Source organism: Mytilus galloprovincialis, chromosome 5 (assembly GCF_965363235.1).
Source record: "Mytilus galloprovincialis chromosome 5, xbMytGall1.hap1.1, whole genome shotgun sequence".
NCBI lineage: Eukaryota > Metazoa > Mollusca > Bivalvia > Mytilida > Mytilidae > Mytilus > Mytilus galloprovincialis.
The window spans coordinates 72,590,408-72,613,305 of record NC_134842.1 but is presented as its reverse complement, the minus strand read 5'-3'; the positions used below and the strand labels follow the sequence as shown (position 1 = coordinate 72,613,305).

Here is a 22,898-nt window from a genome sequence, read left to right as displayed (position 1 = left end):
TGCTGTGCTTAATGGCAATATAGCACAAAACAGCTGTGCTCATTAAATGCACAATGTTAGGATATAGCAACAGTAAAAATTTGTATTAAAAATAAAGAAAATAGAAAAAGATGACCAAGACACCCTTCCAACACTGCTACTAAGACCCTCTTTAACTATTCCCATAACTCAAAATACCTAAACATATATATTCTTAAGCAAGAAGTATGTAGACATATTTTATAATATTCTAAATGGGTAACACAATGCTAGGAAAAAATCAGATGAGTTCTTTATTCGGGGGTGCTCCTTCTTTGGAGGATAAACAATCTAATTAAAAACCGATCTCTCATCGCTCCTGTTTCTGATATGTCGCGTGGGAGATCTAACGAAAACCGATTTGAGGTCATATGTGAGTGACCTCGTAGGTGTGTCTTTTTCGACCAATGAAATTAAGTCTTCCACGATCTTGAAAGTTTAACGTAAGGTAAAGGGATGTAACTCATTTTATTTACGACGAAATCGTCAGTCAAAATAATTCATAAACTTTTTTGATTGGCTTATTAATAGGTCGTCAACTCATTTGCATATCATTATAAATTCATTATTTTTAGTTCACTCACATGTGACCTCAAAGCCGGTTTCGTTAGATCTCCCACGCGACATATCAGAAACAGGAGCGATGAGAGATCGTTTTTAAATTAGATTGGAGGATAAACAGTACGTAGAAGATGTAAATATGATCAACAATATATATGGCGACCGATTTTGATATTTTATTATAAAAATGATGGCAGTTAATGACAAATATGTTTGAATTTGATATTTATTTCATAGAGAACAATTAAAACATTGTCTTCCACGAGTTGTTGTGGTTTTCAACTTTCTGTCATTATGTTTTCTCCATGAAACTACGGTAAACATTGCAAATTGTGCCTAAAATATTGTATGCACATTTCTTCAAAGATAATTGCCGACTGACTGATTCTATTTGAATGAATTAATGTTGATGATCATTAATGACCCATCCAATAAACGGATTACCTATTACAACAGATTATGACACCAGCTGTAACAGTTGATTAGCTTGGGGTCGTAAACAATGTTATAAACTTTTCGCCAGGTAAAATTTAGTAATTAGCGGATCATATCAATACAAACAAAATAATATAAATCGATCTTCAAAAAAGGCAGGGCACAGGGCCGCACTCTGGAAAGGCCGGGTACCACACCCTCTGAAAACGGCCTAGCTGGAACACTGGTCACTGTCCTGTAAAATGGCAAATGGTTTTGGGTAGAAAATTTTTAAACATTTCACGTTCATTTCAGATTATGTTTTTAGCAGAACATAAAACATTCCCAGAAAAAAGGGTACATACCTCTATCAAAACTACACATGTTGCTCTTGATGCAGATGGTAAAAACTCGGCGTACAATGTTACTCTGCAAAACAATTTAAATCAATATGAATAAAAAAAATTACAATTTCTTATAAGAAAGGTAATTAAAGTATTAACTGATAGTCTGATATAAAAAATAATATATATAAAGTCTTCTAAACTAATGGACAACATGGGATGCCAAGCTAACTTGTATCAGTCTATCAAGAAGTGTGTGATTTATACTTTTAATGATAGCCTTGGCAGGGCACTTATAGTTTTATTAAATAAGCTGTAAATAACATTTTTATCATAATATAGTGGTGAACGCTATTGCCGCAATAGTTCTGTGTACATTTCTTATCGTGATATTGTATTTGCAACTTGTGCTGTGTACATTTTTATTGTGATACAAGTGGTGAACATTAGCTGCAGTGTTCTCCCCAGAAATTTTGGATAGCATCACATTTTGCGTAAAAAAAAATAACCATTTTTTTAATGTCAATTGTCGCGTCGCGTCGATGCTCTTTTTCCTTTATATGTTTTAGTTTATATTGTTATATATTCATAACTGAGAATACAATTAAACTATAACCACAAAAAACAGTTGTTTCAGTTTATGTTTTCTTTATTCATTTATAGTTACAGAATTATTTTTTTCCTCTTGTGCCAAATAAAAATAAATATGTGGTTTCAGTTACCCAACAATAAGTCAAATGAATGAATGGTTCGTTATAGTGCAAGCTGTATATATACAAAACTAAATATCTAGTACACAAAATTAACTATTTATATAATATTAAGTAAAGATAAAGTAGCAAAAGTAGCAAAAAAAAATCAATTTAAAAACTTTTTTTGTTTTGTTTATGAAATTCATTGTTTCATGGCACTCAATCAATTAGTCCCAGTTGATTCTTATCTTTACATCAAAATGATATGTATTTTTAACAAAGTTATCTAACAAATACTAAGTCTGTTAATGCGTAGTTTTTTCTCTTGGTATATTTTTTCGATCTGTTGTCATTATCGTGAAAATGCGGATTTTTGTCATATCTGGTCCGGTTCCGATCCGTAGTTTTCCCAAAAATGTGCAATGGCGGCCGTGGAAAAATTTACGAAAATGAGTCCGAGAATATACATTGTTTGACAAGAGATTGTGAATGAATAAGACGCTTTTAATGCATTAAATAGATTAAACATAATCTTAAGCCAATTATGATAACTTTTGAAAGAAGTATTAAACTTATTTTAGCTCTAAACCAAAATTCTCGCTCTCGGAAGAGAAAGAAAGTAATTTTTGGAGAGTTGCACAAATAAACGACCTTTTATTAAAAAAATAAAAATCGTACCAATCTTTGCAAATTTCGTAATACAAAACGTAGATTTCGAATTATTTTGTGATTGCATTTTTCCATGTCGAAATTGGTGATTGCAGACACGTGCCGTGGTATTAGTCATGTCATATAAGTGTCAGCTTGGGATATTCGCATCCAAACAGTTATCAGTTATCACCCTGAAGGCAATTAACACCTAGCTATTTAATCTCTTAATTGCCTGTAGTGTCCGACTTAAAGGGATTACAATAGGGCTCTTCACGGTTAGTTCGGCCATATTGGATAGGGGGCAGATTTTCATAATAGAGGTAAAAATGGTGTGAAAAATACGGGAAAACATCATTAAAACAGAGCTGTTGCTTGGAAACACACATAGGATTTCCCACACTTTCATACCATTTCCACTTCCTTCCAAAAAATCTGCCCCCTATCCAATATGGCCGAACTAACCGTGAAGAGCCCTATTAAAGGTGATATAATGTTTATGATCATAATCGATAATAGATGAAATTTCAAAATTGAGGACAAGTAAAAAAGCATCTTCAAAATAATTATAGCGTCGCTGGAATAATTATAGCGTCGCGGTAATTATTATAGCATCACGGTAAAAACATATAGCGTCGCGGTACGCTACAACGGCCTGGGGAGAACACTGAGCTGCATACATTTTTACCGTGATATCGTGTTGATTCTTATTACCGCAATTGTGATGTGTACATAATATTTTTAACTTATTATCGTCGTAATATCTTAAGACTTTTAAAATATTTCTTTTAGTCGTACATATTTTTAATGTAAATATAAAGATATCCGCAATCTCGGTGTGTAAATTAAATTGCTCATCCGATAAGTGGAGTGCTCCGATTAAACGGAGGTGAATACCTGTACAGAACAGTAGGTGTTGTTTTGATAGTTATTAATCATCATGTCACATTTATGACCCGAAATGTGTTGATGTTAAAGGCAAAAGGTTGGGTCAAAAAGATCGTGAATTATGTAAAAATGACCGAAAAAGCCTTGAAAACTAAAAAGTATATGACTGTTTCATGCTTTGCCCAGCCGGACTTTTACCGGACATTATACAAATGACCGGATTATATGACCGTTTTGGAAGCCCTGCATAATATGTAGGTCATAGTTACCAAAATATTGCAGAAGGATTTTGCATGAGATAAGGTGTGTAATGGAGTAGTATATTTTATAGAAGTACAAATCCTGTTATAAACAAAATTTGGAGAATTTGAAAAATAATCAAATCCACTAACCATCTATAACATCCTCATCAAAATTGTGTCTAGAAGTATACCTTAACTGCTCTCACTACCAACCTCCTTAAATGATAAACAACATGAAGAAGTTATCATACTAAATACTTACGATTGAGGAGCGCCACCAATACCAAAACCCACCAGTCCTCTTAAAATCAACAACCAGGCAAAGTTAGGAGAAAATGCACTAAGTATTCCAAAATAGCAGGTAAACACAGAACATAATATCAACTCCTGTAAATAAAAACTTATTGGAAGAATTAATACTAAAAAGACCAAAAAATGAAGAAAAAACGTATGAAACACTGGTTTGAAACATACACCATGATGAAATATAATAAAAAAATGTTAAAATATACTGGTGCATGAATCTGTATATATAGAATTAAAAATTTTATCTGTGGAGAAAGTGGGAAAAACCTTTTCATGTTAACCTGTTAGGCCTTATTCAAGGTGTTGTTAACTGTTATCTGAGAGAATTTTCAACCCACTGTGTTAACTGTTCTTAGCATTTTTGAATTTATTGTTAACTGTTTTTGCCAAAATAGAGTTGTTGTTAACATGTTAACAGACCCCTATTGCCCTCCCCCCTCTATCAAGGTGAGCATGCTTTTACAACTGAGGCAATTATGAGGTGTGGTCAACTAAGAAAGTTTTATATAATGCCATGAACATTTTGAATGAAAATTTTACCACCTTTCAGTTTGAATATAAAAAATGACAATAAAAAAACACAAAGAATTAAATAAATCTTGAAATATTAGTTATTCTTGCATTAATTGATGTACATTTGTATTGATATTGATCAGGAGTTGTAGTTAAATAAAACTTACAGCTTTTCTACCATATTTGTCTGATATACTTCCCCATAAACTAGAGCTACACATCATACCAGCAAATACTACCTAAAAGATAAAATTGGGTCACAATAACCTTAAAATATGTGGATTATGTTTTCCTATTGTTCAAAGCATTACAAAAGGCTAGATTACAAGCTTTAAGAAAAGTTTGTACATGTAATAGTTAAAAATAGATAGAAGAATATTCAGTCTGATTAAAATCCCAACCTCTCAGGGCTCCTGTATTCTGATATGTTGCCCACCATATTAAAATAAACGATAGCAAGTGAGAGGTTTGATTGTAATCATACTGAAGAATACTATACTCAATCTTGAAGTAGAAAACTCATAAATAACTAAATCACATCAGAGTAAATGGTGCTTGATTCAATATTGATCCTTTATGTCAAGAGAATTAAACATGTTAGCAAATCTGATTTTGGGTGATGTGTTCATGATTTATAAAAACTTCAGTTCACTTTGCTTTGTAGAGATATTACGAGGTAATGGTGGAAAGAAATATTTGCTGTTTATATTAATGTCATTTGGTCTTAAGGATGTACACCTCTGAGGAGCCAAAAATTTCTAGAATTAAACTTTTTTTCTTAACCTGATTTTTGGGTTTATAATACTGTAACAAAATAATTGGTGAAGAAAAAATCATATGGTGGTGTACTTTTTGCTACGGCCCTTTGAAAATGCCCAATTTTGATGATTTTCCCATTTTTCATCGATTTTTACCTATTTTTGGGCTATTATTATGAAAAAAAATACAGTTTCACAATTAAACTTTTTCTCATACTTTCTATAAAGATGAAGTGGACCAATCTGAATAAATTTTACTTACAAAAACTATAGGTAGGTGTTAATATAAGAAAGTTTTATCATATTTTGACGCTTTTTTGTGTAAAATTTACCATGCTGTCAATTTTGTATTTTTGTGATTTTTCTCAGTTTTAAGAACAAAATGCATATTATTTCAACTTTTTTGTTATAAATGAATGACAAAAGACATATCTAAGAAATTTGAAAAGACCAAAATGATATGGGATGTACATGATTCTTGTAAAATCATTTTTTGAATCCCTCACCCATTTTCTCAAAATTTTGGCTAAAAATATTGACTTGATTGGTCATAAAATTTGAAAACTGGATTACGCGAAAACCATTCATTGTAAATACAAATTTTTTTCACAGATTTATGTTTGCTTATAATATTTTTTAAATTCATTGATATTTTCCACTTCTATCACATGTTTTGGAAATAATTCAAGAACGAGATTTCAACGAGACTGAACGAGACTGAAAAGTCAGAAGAATACATCCTTAAGTGGATATTTGTCTCACTGGCAATCATGTCACATCTTCAATAATTTATGTAAATGTTTATCCTGGCATATATTTTATTGACTGACAAATAGGGATGCATGATGGTGAGGGAAAGAAACCAACATTTCAGTGTGTACTTACTGTTGTTATAAGAGCTTGTTGCCAGCCTTTTAACTGCCATTCACAATGTAAGGCAGGAGATAGAATGGCTAAAATCATCATCTCCATAGCATCAGCCATCTACAAAACCACAAATTATAATTAAAAAGAAACCATGCCGTTTTTAACTCTGCCATGTTTTTTTGTCTTCTTGTATCTTGAAGATATATATAGAAGACTTGTATTTCTTGAGAAAGCATCATGCAGTCATCTATAAAATAAGAAATTATAATTAAAGAAAAACATGCCATGTTTAACCCTGCCATATTTTTCACGACTGTCCCAAGTCAGGAATGTCTAGTCTTTGTTAGTCTAAAATGTGTGTCTCACTCATCCCTGGGGGATAATGGGTGCTGTACAAACTGAAGAATAGCAATAAAAATCAAGTTTCCTTTCTTCTTTCAATTTTTTTGTACATTTTCAACACATGTTTTATCTTCTTACATGTCTGGATCATAAAATTTGTTCATTAAAATTCTCAAATTAAAGTTTGTGCATAAATGGCACAACAGCAATTCAAATTCCATTTCAAAGAATTTAAGGTGGTACCTAACACTACAGGGAGATAACTCTGTAAAGTCAACTAAACGTTTTAATTAGGTTGTGTTGTAAAAGGAATATTAAGCTTCTCAATGATCAAAATTGGTGTTTGTCAAATTACTATATAACCAGTGTAATTTTTCTGACAAAACAGTTTGTTTAAAAAAATTTAAATTTTTATATTTTTGTCAAAGGGTCTAAGTAAATACTTTGTCAAAACTTTATGAAAATTAAACGAGCCAAATTATTTTAGTGAAAGTGTTGGGTACCACCTTAAGGTCAAGTAACAGTAAATGAACACCGTCTAGCGGATTCCGCGAAATATTGCGACGTTTTGTACGAATTACGTCCCTTTGACCAGATTTTGCAATGTTAAAATTTCAACCGGCGACTTTTCAATGGGACAACGGTAAATCTGACGGAAAGTATGTATCTTCTAGGAGAATGAACTTGTTTGCTAAAATTGAAGAAATGCTACAGGATTTTGAAAATGAATATGAAAACAGTCATGAAGACGACATTCAAAACGAAAATCAGGTGTTAGAGTTTGGATATCTGCCTACCAGTTAAAACAAGTGTGAAAACTGTTGATCACTGTTGCTCACCACTATTTCTACATAATTGTGATGAGGAAAAACAGTGCGGTCTTGACAGTATATTGAACTCTGACACAAAATAGTACTTTTGATGTCATTGTTTACTTAAACTAACCAACAAATATGCAGAAATGAAACTTCTGGTGAAAGGGAAATATATTTAGACCATTTTGAGTCAAAATTCACTTGTCTATGAGTTTGCGTTAAAAATTCCAGATTAATGCGCTACATAGTACACTAATTTAAGATGTCCAGAAAACAGGGATTTATTTTAATAGTACCTGTGTTTTCAAGATCAGAAATTTCATATAAGACTTTAAACATTGGTTGAAAATTGTCATGTAGAAAGGTGATACATGTACAATTCAGGATATACCTGGTTTCCTTGAAGTTAAACTTAAGGTAAAATATTTAGATAGCTGTGAAAATTGCAAGATTCGGTTTAACAGATAGGGATTTTTAATTGGTGGTCTGACACCTTTATTTTTGTTTTCCTCCCAAAATAACACAAACTGAATAATCATAAGAAAAGATGACAAATGCGACTATACCTATATAGAACACAGAGGCATGATGATTAATTCATTGTAGAAGGAAGAGAAGCGACACACAAAATTAGGTCTTCTCGTTTTTTAGTATAGATACTCTAACTTTTCTTTTACAGTACTTTGTATATCCCCATCCATGTTTCACTTGAATTATTGTCAGCTTATTCGAATATGAGCATGTTTTCTGGCACGTTTGAAATAAATGTAATTCATCTAATGTTTGAATGTAAATTTACACAATTATGTAATTATAAACATTCAGCATGTTTTAAAAGCAGGAAGAAATGTTTATAAGTGCAACACACGGTATTTTTGGACAAGAAATCAATTTTTCTTACACTTTTAAAATTCAAATGAAGTAAAACAAGAAATCAATCAGGTTGACGCAACAATGACAATCTGTTACACAGAATAATAGTGGTGCATTTCTTTCCAGTGGGTCTCAATCAACACTGATTTACAGAAATCTTGGTAAGAATTTAGTCTTAGATGCTTGATTTTTTTATTAGTTGTTATTGGCTTTGGCTTTGAACAAGTCAGTAACTGCGTGTAGTGGCGGATACAGAGGGGGCATGAGGGCGTACGCCCCCCTTTTTGCTTGGACTTAGATTAGACTTCGTAAACTTTGCCATTTCCCGTGTATTTTATTTTTATGAGACAATTCTTTTCATATATAGATTTTTTTTCGCCAGTATTTACTAATTATTTCAAAAGTAAAACTACAAAATACTGAACTCCGAGGACAGTTCAAAACGGAAAGTCCCTAATCAAATGGCAAATTCAAATGATAAAACACATCAAACGAATGGACAACAACTGTCATATTCCTGACTTGGTACAGGTTTTATAGCGCTAAACCTCTCACTTATATGGCAGTCGCATCACAGTAGAGTGATTCGGTATGGTTGAGTTGACCAGTTCGTCGAAAAAATGTTACTCAGTCATTTTGAAATTCAAATTACAGGAACACATTTGCAATTCTGAGCATGAAAAATCATGACACCTTCAAAGCGACAAAGGAGTGAGCAAGAACATATTGACTTCTATTTCACAATTCAACCAAAAAAAGTTATACTCTATTATAATCTCATGAAAAAAGTTCCACATTAATATTATTTACCTACGAAATTATGTTTAACCCCAAACGCCCGCGCCTATCTTAAAATAACATAGCTGAATAATTATAGATTTAAAGTGCAAGGTTCGAGCCATTGTTTGAGGAGGCAGTCTGAGATCTGAGAGTCTGGCCGTATTTAGATTGAAAACAATAATCTTGTCCACTTTTTGGCTAATAGAAACGAAAATTTCCAACAGAATAATATAGCATTAAATGATTATAATGAATAAAAAAGGGCATATTTTTTTCGGGACGGGGGTTTGCATGAACTGATATATCGAATACTTTTATCAAGATCAGACTGCAACCTGCCTGCTGGTGTGGCCTTTATGTCTCCATTTGTCGACCGTCATTCATAAATTCATTGTCATTTCAGACTCATTCGTAGCCTTTGGTTAATTTTCAATTGTGTTGGGTAAAACATATCAACCAAACATTTGTATAAAAATTGCTTGTTTGTCTTTTTTAACTCGTGTAGCTCGTATTGTAAAATTCATCGAATAGCGCGGCATGTCTCTTGTTTACAACAAGAAATCTGTGAGCTTATGCTAACTTAACATACAACAAGCGAGAATTTTCCATGTCTATTTTTTACTGACAAGTCCCACATCAAATATATCAGTTCATAGCTTTTGACCCATACTATAATTTTATGATAGACAATTTATGGGGAGAATACAACATCAAAAATGTCCAACTCTTACACTTAACAGCAACTATTAAATATACATGCCCCACGTCAAGAACCGTTTAAAAAGTGCATTTTACACTTATTTTATGTTTTTCAGCCAAAAAAAGGTCCCAAAATTTGTTCGCCGAGTGGATTCACTGGGAAAAGACATCGTGTAGCAGGAAATAAGCAGAATGGGGTACAAGTTTGGGACATTAATACTAAACTTAGTCTTGTACGGTAAGACTAGATTCCCCTATTTTAAAAATTATCACACCATTCGGAACAATTAAAAATATTTTCAAAGTAGCGAAAAGGAAATGAACCACATAAATTAATACTGGTCATAAATTCTCCGCTGCTGTCAGTCAGTCATATAGATGACACTAAACTATAATACATTTAAATTTTTAACCTTCTTTACGGTCGGAACAATAATTTAATATTCATACAACATTTTTTAGACTATAACAAATGAAAAATAAACAAAAATGATGTTTCACGATCATTAATCCATCGCTACATTTTGTATTCTGACGTGTTTGTTTTTTTCTAATGGTGTTTTCTTTCACGTCCGCAATTTTGTTGAAAGTTTCGATGTTAAAAATAGAACACAAATCTTTTTAATAGATACATGTATAAATAGTTTATGGTTTAAAAAGTTATACATGGAATATTATCCTAATAAAAGAACATTCAGTGGATCCTTAAAAGAATTTTCTTACTAGTATTGATTCGTATGGTTGTCTCCTCAAAGGAAATTGTTCTATATATATATATATATATATATGGGTAAAAATTAATCGAATAAAAAATAAAAATGTACCCTGAAAGTAGCATCTCAAATATAGAATAGAACTGTTCTCAATTCTATTTCACCCATAAAACTTGAAGGTCGAGAACGAGATTATATCGATCATCTCTATATAATACTACTACATGTACTATATACCTACTAAAAAAATAGGAGGGGTCCTGATTCCGAAATCCCGGACTTTAAAAAATGAAATCCAGAGGTCCCGAATTTTAAAGTAATTTAAAATAAATCCCGCCATCCCGAAATTCGAAAAAAGAATTCCCACATCCCGAAAAGATTAATTCCGAAATCCCGTATTTAAAAATACCCAATCCCGGAGTTCCGATCCCAGTCCTCCCCCCTCCATCATTTGTGTGGATGAACTAAATAACAAAACAAACATTTACGAGTCATGTCTCAGCCTGTGTGCGATTGTAATTTTTTGTTTTTTTGTTTTTTTGTTTTTTGTTGTGTTTTTTTTTTTGGGGGGGGGGGGGGGGGGGGGATTTGTTTGGTAGGCATATTAAACATTAATTTGTACATCTGTTTTTAAGTTATATCTCAATCTCCGTATGTTTGGTTTCCTTGTAAATGTTTTACACGATGTATCTTCTGGAAAATACACCGTGCTTCAAAGACCGTGCAATGTCTTGAGAGAAAGCGAAAATCAGAGAGAGAAGGACATTAATTTATTGTCACATATAATAAGATCTCAAAGGAAGTTGCAGAATAACGGATACTGGCGAATGTAAAAATTGAACAAAAAAGTTTGCAAAATTATAAAGAATAACAACAGAAAATAAAATAATAATTAAATACAACAGTGTAGACACAGACAAGAACCATGTACAGAATTCAGAAATCATTTAATGATAGAAGAATTTTACAAAATTGTTTATTGAGGATTTTACAGAATAAGCGTTATATTTAAAGATAAAGAATATTTAGGTCCACACTTCATATGAACCCTTAAAAACTCGTTGGATTATCTCGTTGTGGCTGGTCAGTAATAAATAAAAAAGTCACTGGTCAATTCAAAGGTTTTCGTAAGTGATTCAATATATTCTTATTTTCCTGTTCCCCTTGTGTAACTTCCAGTTTTATTGAAGTTTACATTGATCAAAGCCTTAGTTTAATTTAGTTTCCTGTTATTACTACCCCCCTTTTTTTGTCGCATGTTGTGTATCATGTACTGATTCTATATATACTTCGAGCATACACATGTACACTTATGGAAAAATAACTATTTACTAAACTTTTTAAGACGTTTTTATAGACTTGTATACAATAAATTTTATGCAGATCAAAATAAAATATTTACAAAGATGTCAGTTTGTCTGCGTGTTTTAATTGTTAACTTGCAGATGTATAAATAACCGCATGACACTCTTTCAATAATTTGTAGAATCGTTGATATAATGTTTGTTTATATATGCGATGTTAAGCAGTAGAATATGGACAGAGCTTGATCTGTCGTGATATAGTACCAAAAAACGAGCTATTACATGTTCCGCTGATAAAGTAACCGTTGTTTTCAAAAATTTGCCAAATCATATATCGGAACGGAGAAAAAATGCAAACAGATGATCTACACGATAGTCTAAGAGATTTACGAATTGGTTACCCAAAAAAGTGACAAAATTCAACAATCTCCCATTAGAGCAAATATTAATAAAGATCACAACCCTGACCACATGCACACCTTCAATATATGTACAAACAGACAACAAAGTGAAAACGTTCTAGGATTCAAACTGTAGATGTTATGCGGATTAACTATAATAGGGGAAGGACGGCGGACAGAAGGACAGGGGTAACACCCCCCCTCCAACTTTCAGTTGCTGGGGCATAACAAATTATAGTTTCAATTACATCTTTTTATATAATAATTGCATCAACTTGTAGATTGTAGACAGTAAACCTGATGATTTCTATTTTTATGTTTTTAATATTTTTGCGTTCATGTACATACAATGTATTTTTGTTTGAACTAGTAATTGTTTTAGACATGTGTATTGATAATGAACATACATGTATCATATTTTTTATAACGTATAGTTTCTTTTTAAAATGTCCCATAAAAGAGGGTCTGATTGAGGTTAACGGAATACAGAATAATGGGCAAAAATTGCAGAATAAAAGGCAAAAAAAAAAAGAAAAAAAAAAAAGAGCATAATGGGGTGCCTAAATATAAAGAATAAAGAATATCGGAAATACAAAATAAAAATTAATGATAATTATCCAGATAAAAAGAATCTATCAATACGAAACACATATTAATTGTGCATAATCAACACGAAGAACGTTGGAAATAATTAGCATGATAACTTGACGTTATGTAATAAAAATAACGACGTCACAAATTTTGATGGGTTTTTTGCCAAAATGTTGAGTTTGCGTCGCTTCTACAGGGAAAACGAAGTCGGTGACCATATTTGTTTTTAACATCATCTAATTCGTAAGACAAAGAGGAAGAAAATGTTAATTTAAAAAGAAATTCTATGGAGCGGTTTACGTGATTTATACCGGAAACAGAAAATTGTAGAAGAAAAATACAGATTCCCCCTATATGTTCAATGTAATTTAGTACCCTCTCGGACCATTTTAAAAATGATTTTTTTCTCGAAAACTAAGTCGGTGACATATACTTTTTTTAACATTTTCTGATGTATATTTTCAATATCTATATAATCGAGTTCTAAATTTAAAATAATTCTATGCACTAGTTCATTTACTGATCCTTGACCTTAAGCATGTATAGCATAACTGAACAATCAATGTTTTACAGCTTCCATTGCAGTTAGGGAGCTACCATTTGATTTTTATGGGGGGGGGGCTAGGATGAAAAATTTTGTCCTGCTTTTTTTTTTAGTTGTAATCCCTGTCCTGCCTTTTTATTTTTTACTCTATTTGTTCCTGCCATTTTTTTTTACTAGTTTATCCTGACTTTTTTTACACAAATTGTCATCCTGCCTTTTTTTTTTTTTTTTTTTTTTTTTTTTTTTACCAAGTTGCTCATCCTGCCTTTTTTTTTAACTCAAAACTCCTGTCCTGCCTATTTTTTTCAAATTTCATCCTAGCCCCCCCATAAAAATCAAATGGTAGCTCCCTTACATGACTTCTTCAACACATTGTGGTGTTTTTTTTCCCCCACCGTAAACATAACTTGATGTGTACCTTAAAAATGAAATCTGAAACCCTATCATTATCTTACATTATTAAAATGGAAAAAATTAAAACCAATTGCAACAACCTCTCCATTTTAAAGAAAAACAATAATGGACATTGCAAATTTGATTTGATCTGACATAAAGACTTACCCAGGCAAAACCTGTAAGAATGGACAGCTTGACTTGAAACTTCCCAAAACCAATATTATCTATTGCTTGCTGTATTGTGTAAGTATCTACAACAAATTGTAAATACAACATTATTTTTTAATTGTAATGATTATTCTATTACATCAGTTTTTCAATTATGGGTTGCTTGCCTGTGAGAGAGCTTTTATGTCCTAAGTCAAGAATCTCATGTTCAGTGGTTGTCGTCTGTTTATGTGGTTCATAAGTGTTTCTTGTTTCTTGTTTTATATAGGTTAGACTCTTGGTTTTCCCATCTGAATGGTTTTACACTCATAATGGCTCTTTATAGATTGCTGTTCGGTGTGAGCCAAGGCTCTGTGTTGAAGGTTGTACATTGACCTATAATGGTTTACTTTTAAAAATTGTTACTTGGATGGAGAATGGTCTCATTGGCACTCATACCACATCTTCCTATATCTATGTACATATTGTGAAAAAAATTGACAGCGGCTAGTAGCATGAACTAAAGATCTGTCTTCAACAAAATCTGTTAAGGAATTTTAAAATACATTTAGGCCATAGTTATTATATTTTTAGTTTTACGAAATTTTTTGACAAAACCAATGGGTAGGAGGACGAAAAAAAAAAAAAAAAAAAAACTGCTGCTGCTGCTGATTTTTTTTTTAATACCAACCGTCAATATCAAATTTTTTTTTTTTTATTTCACCAGGAGATTTTCTACTAGTGTAACAACTATTTTTTTTTTCTTGACAAGGTTTGAATTGAAAATCAATGTGCAACAACTTACTAAATCACCAAGAGCATAAATTTAGATTCTTTCATGCAGTTATGAAATAAAAATTTTTTTTTTTGCATGAAAAACACTGGGTCGGAGGAGAAAAAAAAATTAAAAATCAACATTTTTAATTTTATTTTTTTTCCTATTTGGCAAAAATTAGGATAGGAGGGTTCGTAAAACTAAAAATAAAAAAACTACGGCCTTAGGTATAACTAAGGACAAGTACTGACAAGGTTTTCACTTACAGATGGACATGAACATATGTCTTAAATTTAAAATAAGTTTATGAAATTGACCTTCAACTTTGGAGTCTGGGCTTTGCTAATTGTTGAAGGTCATATGGTGATCTATAGTTGCTAATTTCTGTGTCATTTGGTCTCTTGTGGAGAGTTGTCTCATTGGCAATTATACCTTCTTCTAATTTATACTTCAAGAAAAACATGCAGATTTGAACTAGTCAACAAAATTCAGATACCATCACATAAAATGAGTAATTATTTGCAGTATAAAATTAAATCTAAGGCTCTAAATTTTAACATGTTTAAGTCAACAGTTCAAACTAACAGATATATAATGAGTAATTTAACTCAAATTTCAGATTCTATTCTTAATAATTAAGGTTTAAGCAGAAATGTCATATTGATTGTGAAAGTAATACCATCTAGTTTATGTATTTTCAAAATGCTTGTTAATTTTTTACTTTAAACATGCCATATGACTAGTAATAACGTAAAAGCTGTGTTTCTCATTGCACTTTTAAACATGAATTACAATCTCATTCAGAAATAACACCAAGATTACAGACCAGCAAAAAGCAATCAATTGTATTAGAGTCGGAAATGACATTTGTAAAATCAGTCATTTGTAGGTTTTACAGATCTTAATCATGACTGTATTGATTAAACGTCCAGAATGGTTCACGTCCTTAGAAAATATAAACAGCTATAGACCTTGAGTATTGATGATCAGGCTATATTTGTCAACAAGATGTCTCTCTTTATCAAAAGTAATAAAGGACAATTAATCTTATATCTCTTTATAATACAATGTCATCATTAAGTTTCTATATAACACATTGTCATCATTTAGTTTCTATATAACACATTGTCATCATTTCTTTATAACACATTGTCATCATTTAGTTTCTATATAACACATTGTCATCATTTAGTTTCTATATAACACATTGTCATCATTTAGTTTCTATATAACACATTGTCATCATTTAGTTTTCTAGAGAACACATGTCATCAATAAGTTTCCATATAAGGGTTTTTCCATGAATTTAAGAAAAATGGAGTCTAAGCCAGTTGATAATAATTACTGTTACTGATATTCTTCTAACATTGTAGAATAAAAGGAAATTAAAATTTATGTCTTCATTGAATGAACTACACAGCTTGGTTGATTGGTGTTTAATGCCACTTTCAAATGATGGACAAGTATTCTGTGAGTATTGCATGGCAATACAATGTCCCCTAGCTACTGGTTAAACAAATCGTTGTATTGGAACAAAATTCTAACTTGATCTATAACTTGTCATGATGTAAACTTTATAACAAATACCAAGTCAACATCTTCAAGCATGACGAGAAAGACAAATTGAAAACTGATTATTTTAGTGAATTTTCTAAGTTCAAGGACCATATATATAACTCCACACTAAATCATCTGATCGGAACAATATTGGAACTTGACCTGTAACTTAATTGTCATGATTAAACAATATATCAAATATCAAATCAATAACTTCAAGAAAGAAAAAAAGTGCGGAAAACTGATTTGCTGGACTGACAGATGGACAGACAGAGTGCAAATCTAAAGTCTTCTTCAACTTAATAGGTAGGGGACTAATAAACTGTTGAAGGTTTGTAAGCTACAAAAAATAACACATTATCCACTTCTCTTAAACTGTATATTGTTGTCCCATTAGCAACTATGTTAATTTTAAAAATAAGAAGATGTGGTATGATTCACAAGGAGACACCCCTCAGTCAGAATCCAAATGACATAAAAGATTTTAATCAGTTAACATTTACAGATCAATGTATGACCTGGCTGGTTTCCGGTTGAATAATGCAGCGAGTGGACTCATCTAAATTTATGAAGGTGAGGTATTTAATGTAATAAAATTACCAATTCAGGGGCAGCAACCTAACAACCGGTTATCTGATTCATCTGAAAATTCTAGGGCAGATAGATCTTGACCTGATCAACAATTTTACTTTCGTTAGATTTGCTCTAAATGCTTTGGTTTTTGAGTTATAAGCCAAAAACTGCATTTTACCCCTATGTTCTATGTTTAGCCGTGGTGGCCATCTTGATTTGAGCAATATCTCTTTTTTTCCATAGATATAGATACAACATGTATATGATTGTTTTTTGGGGGTCTTCTTTCTTGTTGGGTTGCTGAATATTGACATACTTTACATTTTCTTTTCTTTATAAATACAAAAAAATCGTTATTTCCCCATCAGTGACTTTTATAAATGTACAATATGATATCATTACCAATAATCAATTTCTCTGTAAATTTCACGTATTTATTGTGAAACTCTATCTTTATTACATCGCTGTGTATAAAAGGAAATCCAATTTTTGTTGACATAACATGTAATTGGATCTACATGTACTATCGGAAAATATTATCTTTTAAAATATTCGTACAAAAAACCTTTAGATGCATTCATGACAACATGTTTGGCAAATTTCTCTTATTTTAAGTTTATTTTAATTTCTTGCTAATTTCTTTTATCAATCTTAATAAAAATATGGTAAAATAAAGAAAATAAACCCCAACTTTATATGGCAAAAGGTGGAGAACTTTTCTATATAACACTTGATCCCAATCATTATCTTTCTCAGTGTTCTCCCCTAGGGCCTTTTAGCATCATGCTTAATGTGATGCTATATTGATAGAACATGATGTTATCTGAAATGATTTCTTTATAGAAAGTGTTATAGATGTGATGCTATAATTTCTAGAAACAAGATATTTCATAATTTCTTGTTTGCCAGAATGATGTAAGAAATTTCTGAGAAGAAAACTTTTAAAGTGTTTGGTTTAATGTTATGTTATTTGTGCAGTTGTGGGGCATAAAATCTACGGCAATATTTTGAGTAAAGGATGAATATTTGAACTTCCTCACGACTGCTCTGACAACTGTTTTCAATTCATAAAACTAATATCTTTTTTTCTTCAGTTCAAAAATGAAGGGATCTAGCTTGTAAGCCCATAAATGATGTGAGAAATCAGGGTATACATGTACATGTAGTAAAAAAGAGTATCTCTGGTAAGGAATGATATGGATCAAACTTATTGGCCTCACACTGAAATTTTTACTACAAGTATTGAATATATATGCTAATTATATACTGGTACATGTACAAAAATGTATATTAATACTGAAGTTTAAATTTTTTTAATATCTCTGATTCAGATACATTCATGACATTAGTTGAGGTGAGGGATATGTGTGATAAGATTTACATGTATGAAATTCTATTTGATATACTGTCATGACTGTAAATTCAGAAATAATTACATGCATTTATTATTGTGTTTTTTTTTAAATGGACAAAAATGCAAAAATAATTACTGCCATGTCAGGAAAACCTACATACAGATAAAATGTATCAGATATAAGAATGCAGGTTCTTATTATTGCTATACTCACTTAGTCGCATTATTCACATTTATAAATTCCTCAGTCACAATAATTTCTTAATTTTCAGTAATTACAGTACACAAGATGTGGCTCTGTTGAAAGATACCTTTGCTGGTGTAGAGTTATTCTTGGACCAACATGTGATTGCTGTAGATTTAGATTGATTGCACTCTGATAATTGTATTAATACATTTGATTAACATGTGCAGAAAGATATTTTAGATGTTCAGCCATTAAATCACCAGTATTTATCATGTAAACTTGCAACCAAGAATTTTTTCATGAATTTTTTCATGAATCACCTTTACTTGCTTGATTTATTAACCTGCGGGAGGTTTATAACATTATTAAGGACAAAGCTGAATGAAAAAGTCATGAATGTCATGGATCTTACATTCTGATGAAAGGTCATATATCTGTCCTTCAGATGAGAGGTCATGTATCCGACCTTCAGAGGAGAGGTCATGGATCTTACCTTCAGAGGAGAGGTCATGAATCTTACCTTCAGAGGAGATGTCATGAATCCTACCTTCAGAGGAGAGGTCATGGATCCAACCTTCAGAGGAGAGGTCATGGATCCTACCTTCAGAGAGTTCATGGATCCTATCTTCAGAGGAGAGGTCATGGATCCTACCTTCAGTGTCATGGATCCTACCTTCAGAGGAGAGTTCATGGATCCTACCTTTAGAGGAGAGGTCATGGATCCTACGTTCAGAGGAGAGTTCATGGATCCCACCTTCAAAAGGTCATAGATCCCACCTTCAGAGGAGAGGTCATGGATCCCACCTTCAGAGGAGAGGTCATTGATCCTACCATCAGAGAAGAGGTCATGGATCCTATCTTAAGAGGAAAGGTCATAGATCTGACATTCAGAGAAGAGTTCATCATACATGGATGCTACAATGTACCTTCAGAGGAGAGGTCATAGATCTGACCTTTAGATGAAAGGTCATGGATCCTACCTTCAGAGGAGAGGTCATGGATTCTACCTTGAGAGGAGAGGTCATTGATCCAATCTTAAGATGAGAGGTCATGGATCTGACCTTCAGAGGAGAAGTCATGGATTTGACCTTCAGAGGAAAGGTCTGATGGACCTTACCTACAAAAGAGATTATGGATCTTTAATTCAGATAAGGTCATGAATCTTACCTTCAGATGAATCTGTTGATGGTTCCCCTTCTTCCACTGGACTCAGATTATGGCGTAACTCCTTCAAGCTTGTATAACTATCAGTGCCGCCTGTCCCATCCTGTATCCCTGCAGCCCTTCTCATTGCAGGATCAGTTAAATCCATGTCCATCTTATCCTCCCCAGATATATCCTCATAGTTGTCACTCCCCTTTTTGTATTTAAATCTGTTCAACATGGTTGCTTCTTTACTATTCCTTGTGTTAGTTTTAATTTCTACATCTCTGTATTAAAAAAGAAATGAAATGTTTTTTTTTTTATCACAAAACTTGACCGTATTCTGGGAGCACTACTCAGACTGACTGACATTCATGTTTTCAAAACTTGTTCTAGTTATATATTTTACAGATTGATTAATTTTATATATTAACATTAAAATGTTCAAATCAGGACTACATCAGTCAGGGATATAACTCTATAGGATTATTACAGGAAAATATCATACATTTGTTATTGTGGACTAAAACATCAAAGAACTGTGATAACATATGTATGTTACATGTTTCAAAGGGACAATATACATCATTAGTTTAGTTAAAATGTATAAAAGTTCTATTGATATTACTTTTTTCTATATGTACAATGTATACTTAACTATTCATAGATATCATAGGCCCCCCCTTTCGTGGGAAAAATTTGGTCGATTATATAGGGAATCACTGAAGCATGACTGGAGCGGGCCCCCTTAGGTCAGTCAGCAGGCCCCCCCTTAAGAAAAGTTCTGGATCCGCCACTGGATATAACAGTTCATAGTTTGCCAACTTTGCATAGTAAACTGTAAACTATATATACATGTACATGTACTGTCATTACTGGGCAAGAATCATGATGTACATCCTAGCTTCTACTTTTACAGAGGTGGAAGGCAGGACCTTTTTCAGGATGTCGTGATCGGGTGTTTTTAAACCTCAGGATTTTGTGATTGATCATTTCAGGATCCATGAATTCTTTTTTCGAATTTAGGGATGTTGCGATTTAAATTTCTTTAAATTCTAGACATCAGGATTTCATCTTTTTAAGGCAGGGATTTTGGGATCAATCCCCCTCCAATACACCTTATCGCTATTTAGTCCATTCCGGGGAAAAACAGTCATTTATACAACTTCCTGTTTGGGTCACGGCCGAAAAATGGAGGTCATCAGTAGTGAGCTGAGGGAGAAAAAACTTTAGAAAGTGATCGTCAAGAAACTTTGATATAGTATGATCCACTTTTTTCGAAATTAAAATTGAAGTAAAAAAATATTTTGTTTGAAGTATTTACGGTAGTTTAAACAGGTCTCATTAAAAAGTATCATGCATGGTGAATTGTTTAAACAGGGTCCCAGATAGCTTCAACTGGATGAAAAAGTTGTGTAATTTTAGAACTTATCCGGAATGGAATAAATAGCGATTAGGTGTATCGGTATCCGGTCGTTCCGGCCCCAAACCGATCCGGCCCCAAGTCAATCCGGCCCCAAGTCGATCCAGCCCAAGTCGTTCCGGCCCACGTCGATCCGGCCACAAGTCGATCCGGCCCCATAACAAAATATGAATAAACTATATTCACTATATGGAGGAATTTTTGACAAATTTGAACTGTATAAACGGAATTTGCAAAAAGTGTCGATGATGGATCACAACAGGTAAACGAAGTATTGAAGTACCAGTTAAAGAACTATTTTAAATCGATATGAAACGAAGTGTTAGTTTAGTCTTAGATGCATGATTTTTTTATTAGTTGTTAGTGGCTTTGAACTATAGTTATTGTGTCTATTTGTACAGCAGCTCCAATGATATTTTAAAATGTGAAGATATTTTCAAATTTGACTTTGAATGTCATGGCGATTTTTATTTTATTTACTTCTCACACAGAGTAGCTAAATAAATATTTACAGTCCATAGGCGGATTTAGGGGGGGGGCCAGGGAGCCCGGGCCCCCCCTTTTTGGGAAAAAATTTGGTTGCTTATATAGGGAATCACTGAAGCGTGACTGGAGCAGGCCCCCTCTTAGGTCAGTCAGTGGGCCCCCACTTATGAAAATTTCTGGATCCGCCAGTGCTGAGTCCAATGGAACCGTAAAAATTTAACTCATCATTAATGTCTTGTTTAACCAAATCATTAGTCTATAATTGGTTTGTTTATTCAATAATTGTCTGATGATTGTGAACTAAGGTAATGCCAATCGTAATCACTTAATTCAATCAAATCCTGATTAATTAAAGTTACGTTATCAACAAGGTCTTTGTAGTTTGATCTTTTGTTTGGTGTTTGGTGTTTATATAATAATAATTAATTTTATTTTTTTCAGGTAACATCAGAGGCTTCTATAACACATGTTACACTTGTTTTTCTTTTGTAATATCGAATATAGTCAATTTATTTTTTCTTAAAATTGACAATACTTTGAATAGTTGTGTGTAGATAAAAAAAAACAAGTAATATGAGTATCCATTATTCTTTATTGCAAGAAAATAACAAACCAATGACACTAAATGCACATGTTGGTCCCATAACACACAAGGAAAAGCCATTGTGATATAAAAACAAACGCATTCTGTCTTCTCTTTTATAGAAAGGACTAGGCAAATCTAACAACATTTCTCAATTTGAGAATTTAATTTAAGAACTTTTAAAAAAGAAAAACAAAATTTGTATGTATCAGCTTGGGGATCGGCCTGTACCGTTGTGTATGTAGCTATTTGTTATAACACAAGATAAAAGACGTATTGGATTACAGTCGGCGTTTTACGTTTCCGCAAAAAAAAAGTCTACGTTTCCGCAAAAAAAAAGTCTACGTTTCCGGAAATAAATGCCTTACTTTTCCGCGAAAATAGTAACCATTCCGGAAAAAATATATTAAAGATAATTAATCTGAGTACCTTGAACCGTTGATTGTAGTAGCATGAAATTTTTGTAATAGCAGTATGCATTGCGCATTTAAAGTCAATTTATCTACCTCGGGCTGGAGATTTAGTCTTCGGGTTGTGCACAAATCAATAAGCAGATCCCACATTTTGATAAAAAGTGGAAGTAACACTTTTTACATTATAATTAAAAGAAATCAGAAATATTTATGAATTACAATTAATATATATCTTTATTTTTATTCCTTATAAATATATTTTTTATTGGGGCCGGATCGACTTTACATATGGGCCGGATCGACGTGGGGCCGGATCGACGTGGGCCGGATCGACTTGGGCCGGATCGACGTGGGGCCGGTTCGACCCGAAAGCGGTGTATCCCCCCCCAAACTCTTTTTTTCCTATTCTGTATATGCAAAATGATTGGAGTTGTGTCATATGTGGCAGAAACTGAATAATTGCAGATTAAAAAAAGAAATGTTCACTGGAAGCTTTTAACTATTTAACAGATTACATATAATATGTAAACTACAATGTATGCATGTAC

General features: G+C 32.5%; 1 protein-coding gene across 1 annotated transcript in view; it reads right to left on the bottom strand.

Annotated features, from left to right (window-relative positions):
• Positions 1-22,898, bottom strand: part of LOC143076369 (synaptic vesicle 2-related protein-like) — a 38,721-nt gene that overhangs the window by 15,600 nt on the left and 223 nt on the right. Inside the window, exons 2-7 of the mRNA XM_076252103.1 lie at positions 19,470-19,732; positions 13,875-13,960; positions 6,270-6,368; positions 4,794-4,865; positions 4,070-4,194; positions 1,359-1,422 (exon numbers count right to left, since the gene is read on the bottom strand). Coding sequence (XP_076108218.1) covers positions 1,359-1,422; positions 4,070-4,194; positions 4,794-4,865; positions 6,270-6,368; positions 13,875-13,960; positions 19,470-19,686 — 663 coding nt within the window. The 5' untranslated portion in view covers positions 19,687-19,732. The remainder of the gene's footprint in view (positions 1-1,358; positions 1,423-4,069; positions 4,195-4,793; positions 4,866-6,269; positions 6,369-13,874; positions 13,961-19,469; positions 19,733-22,898) is intronic.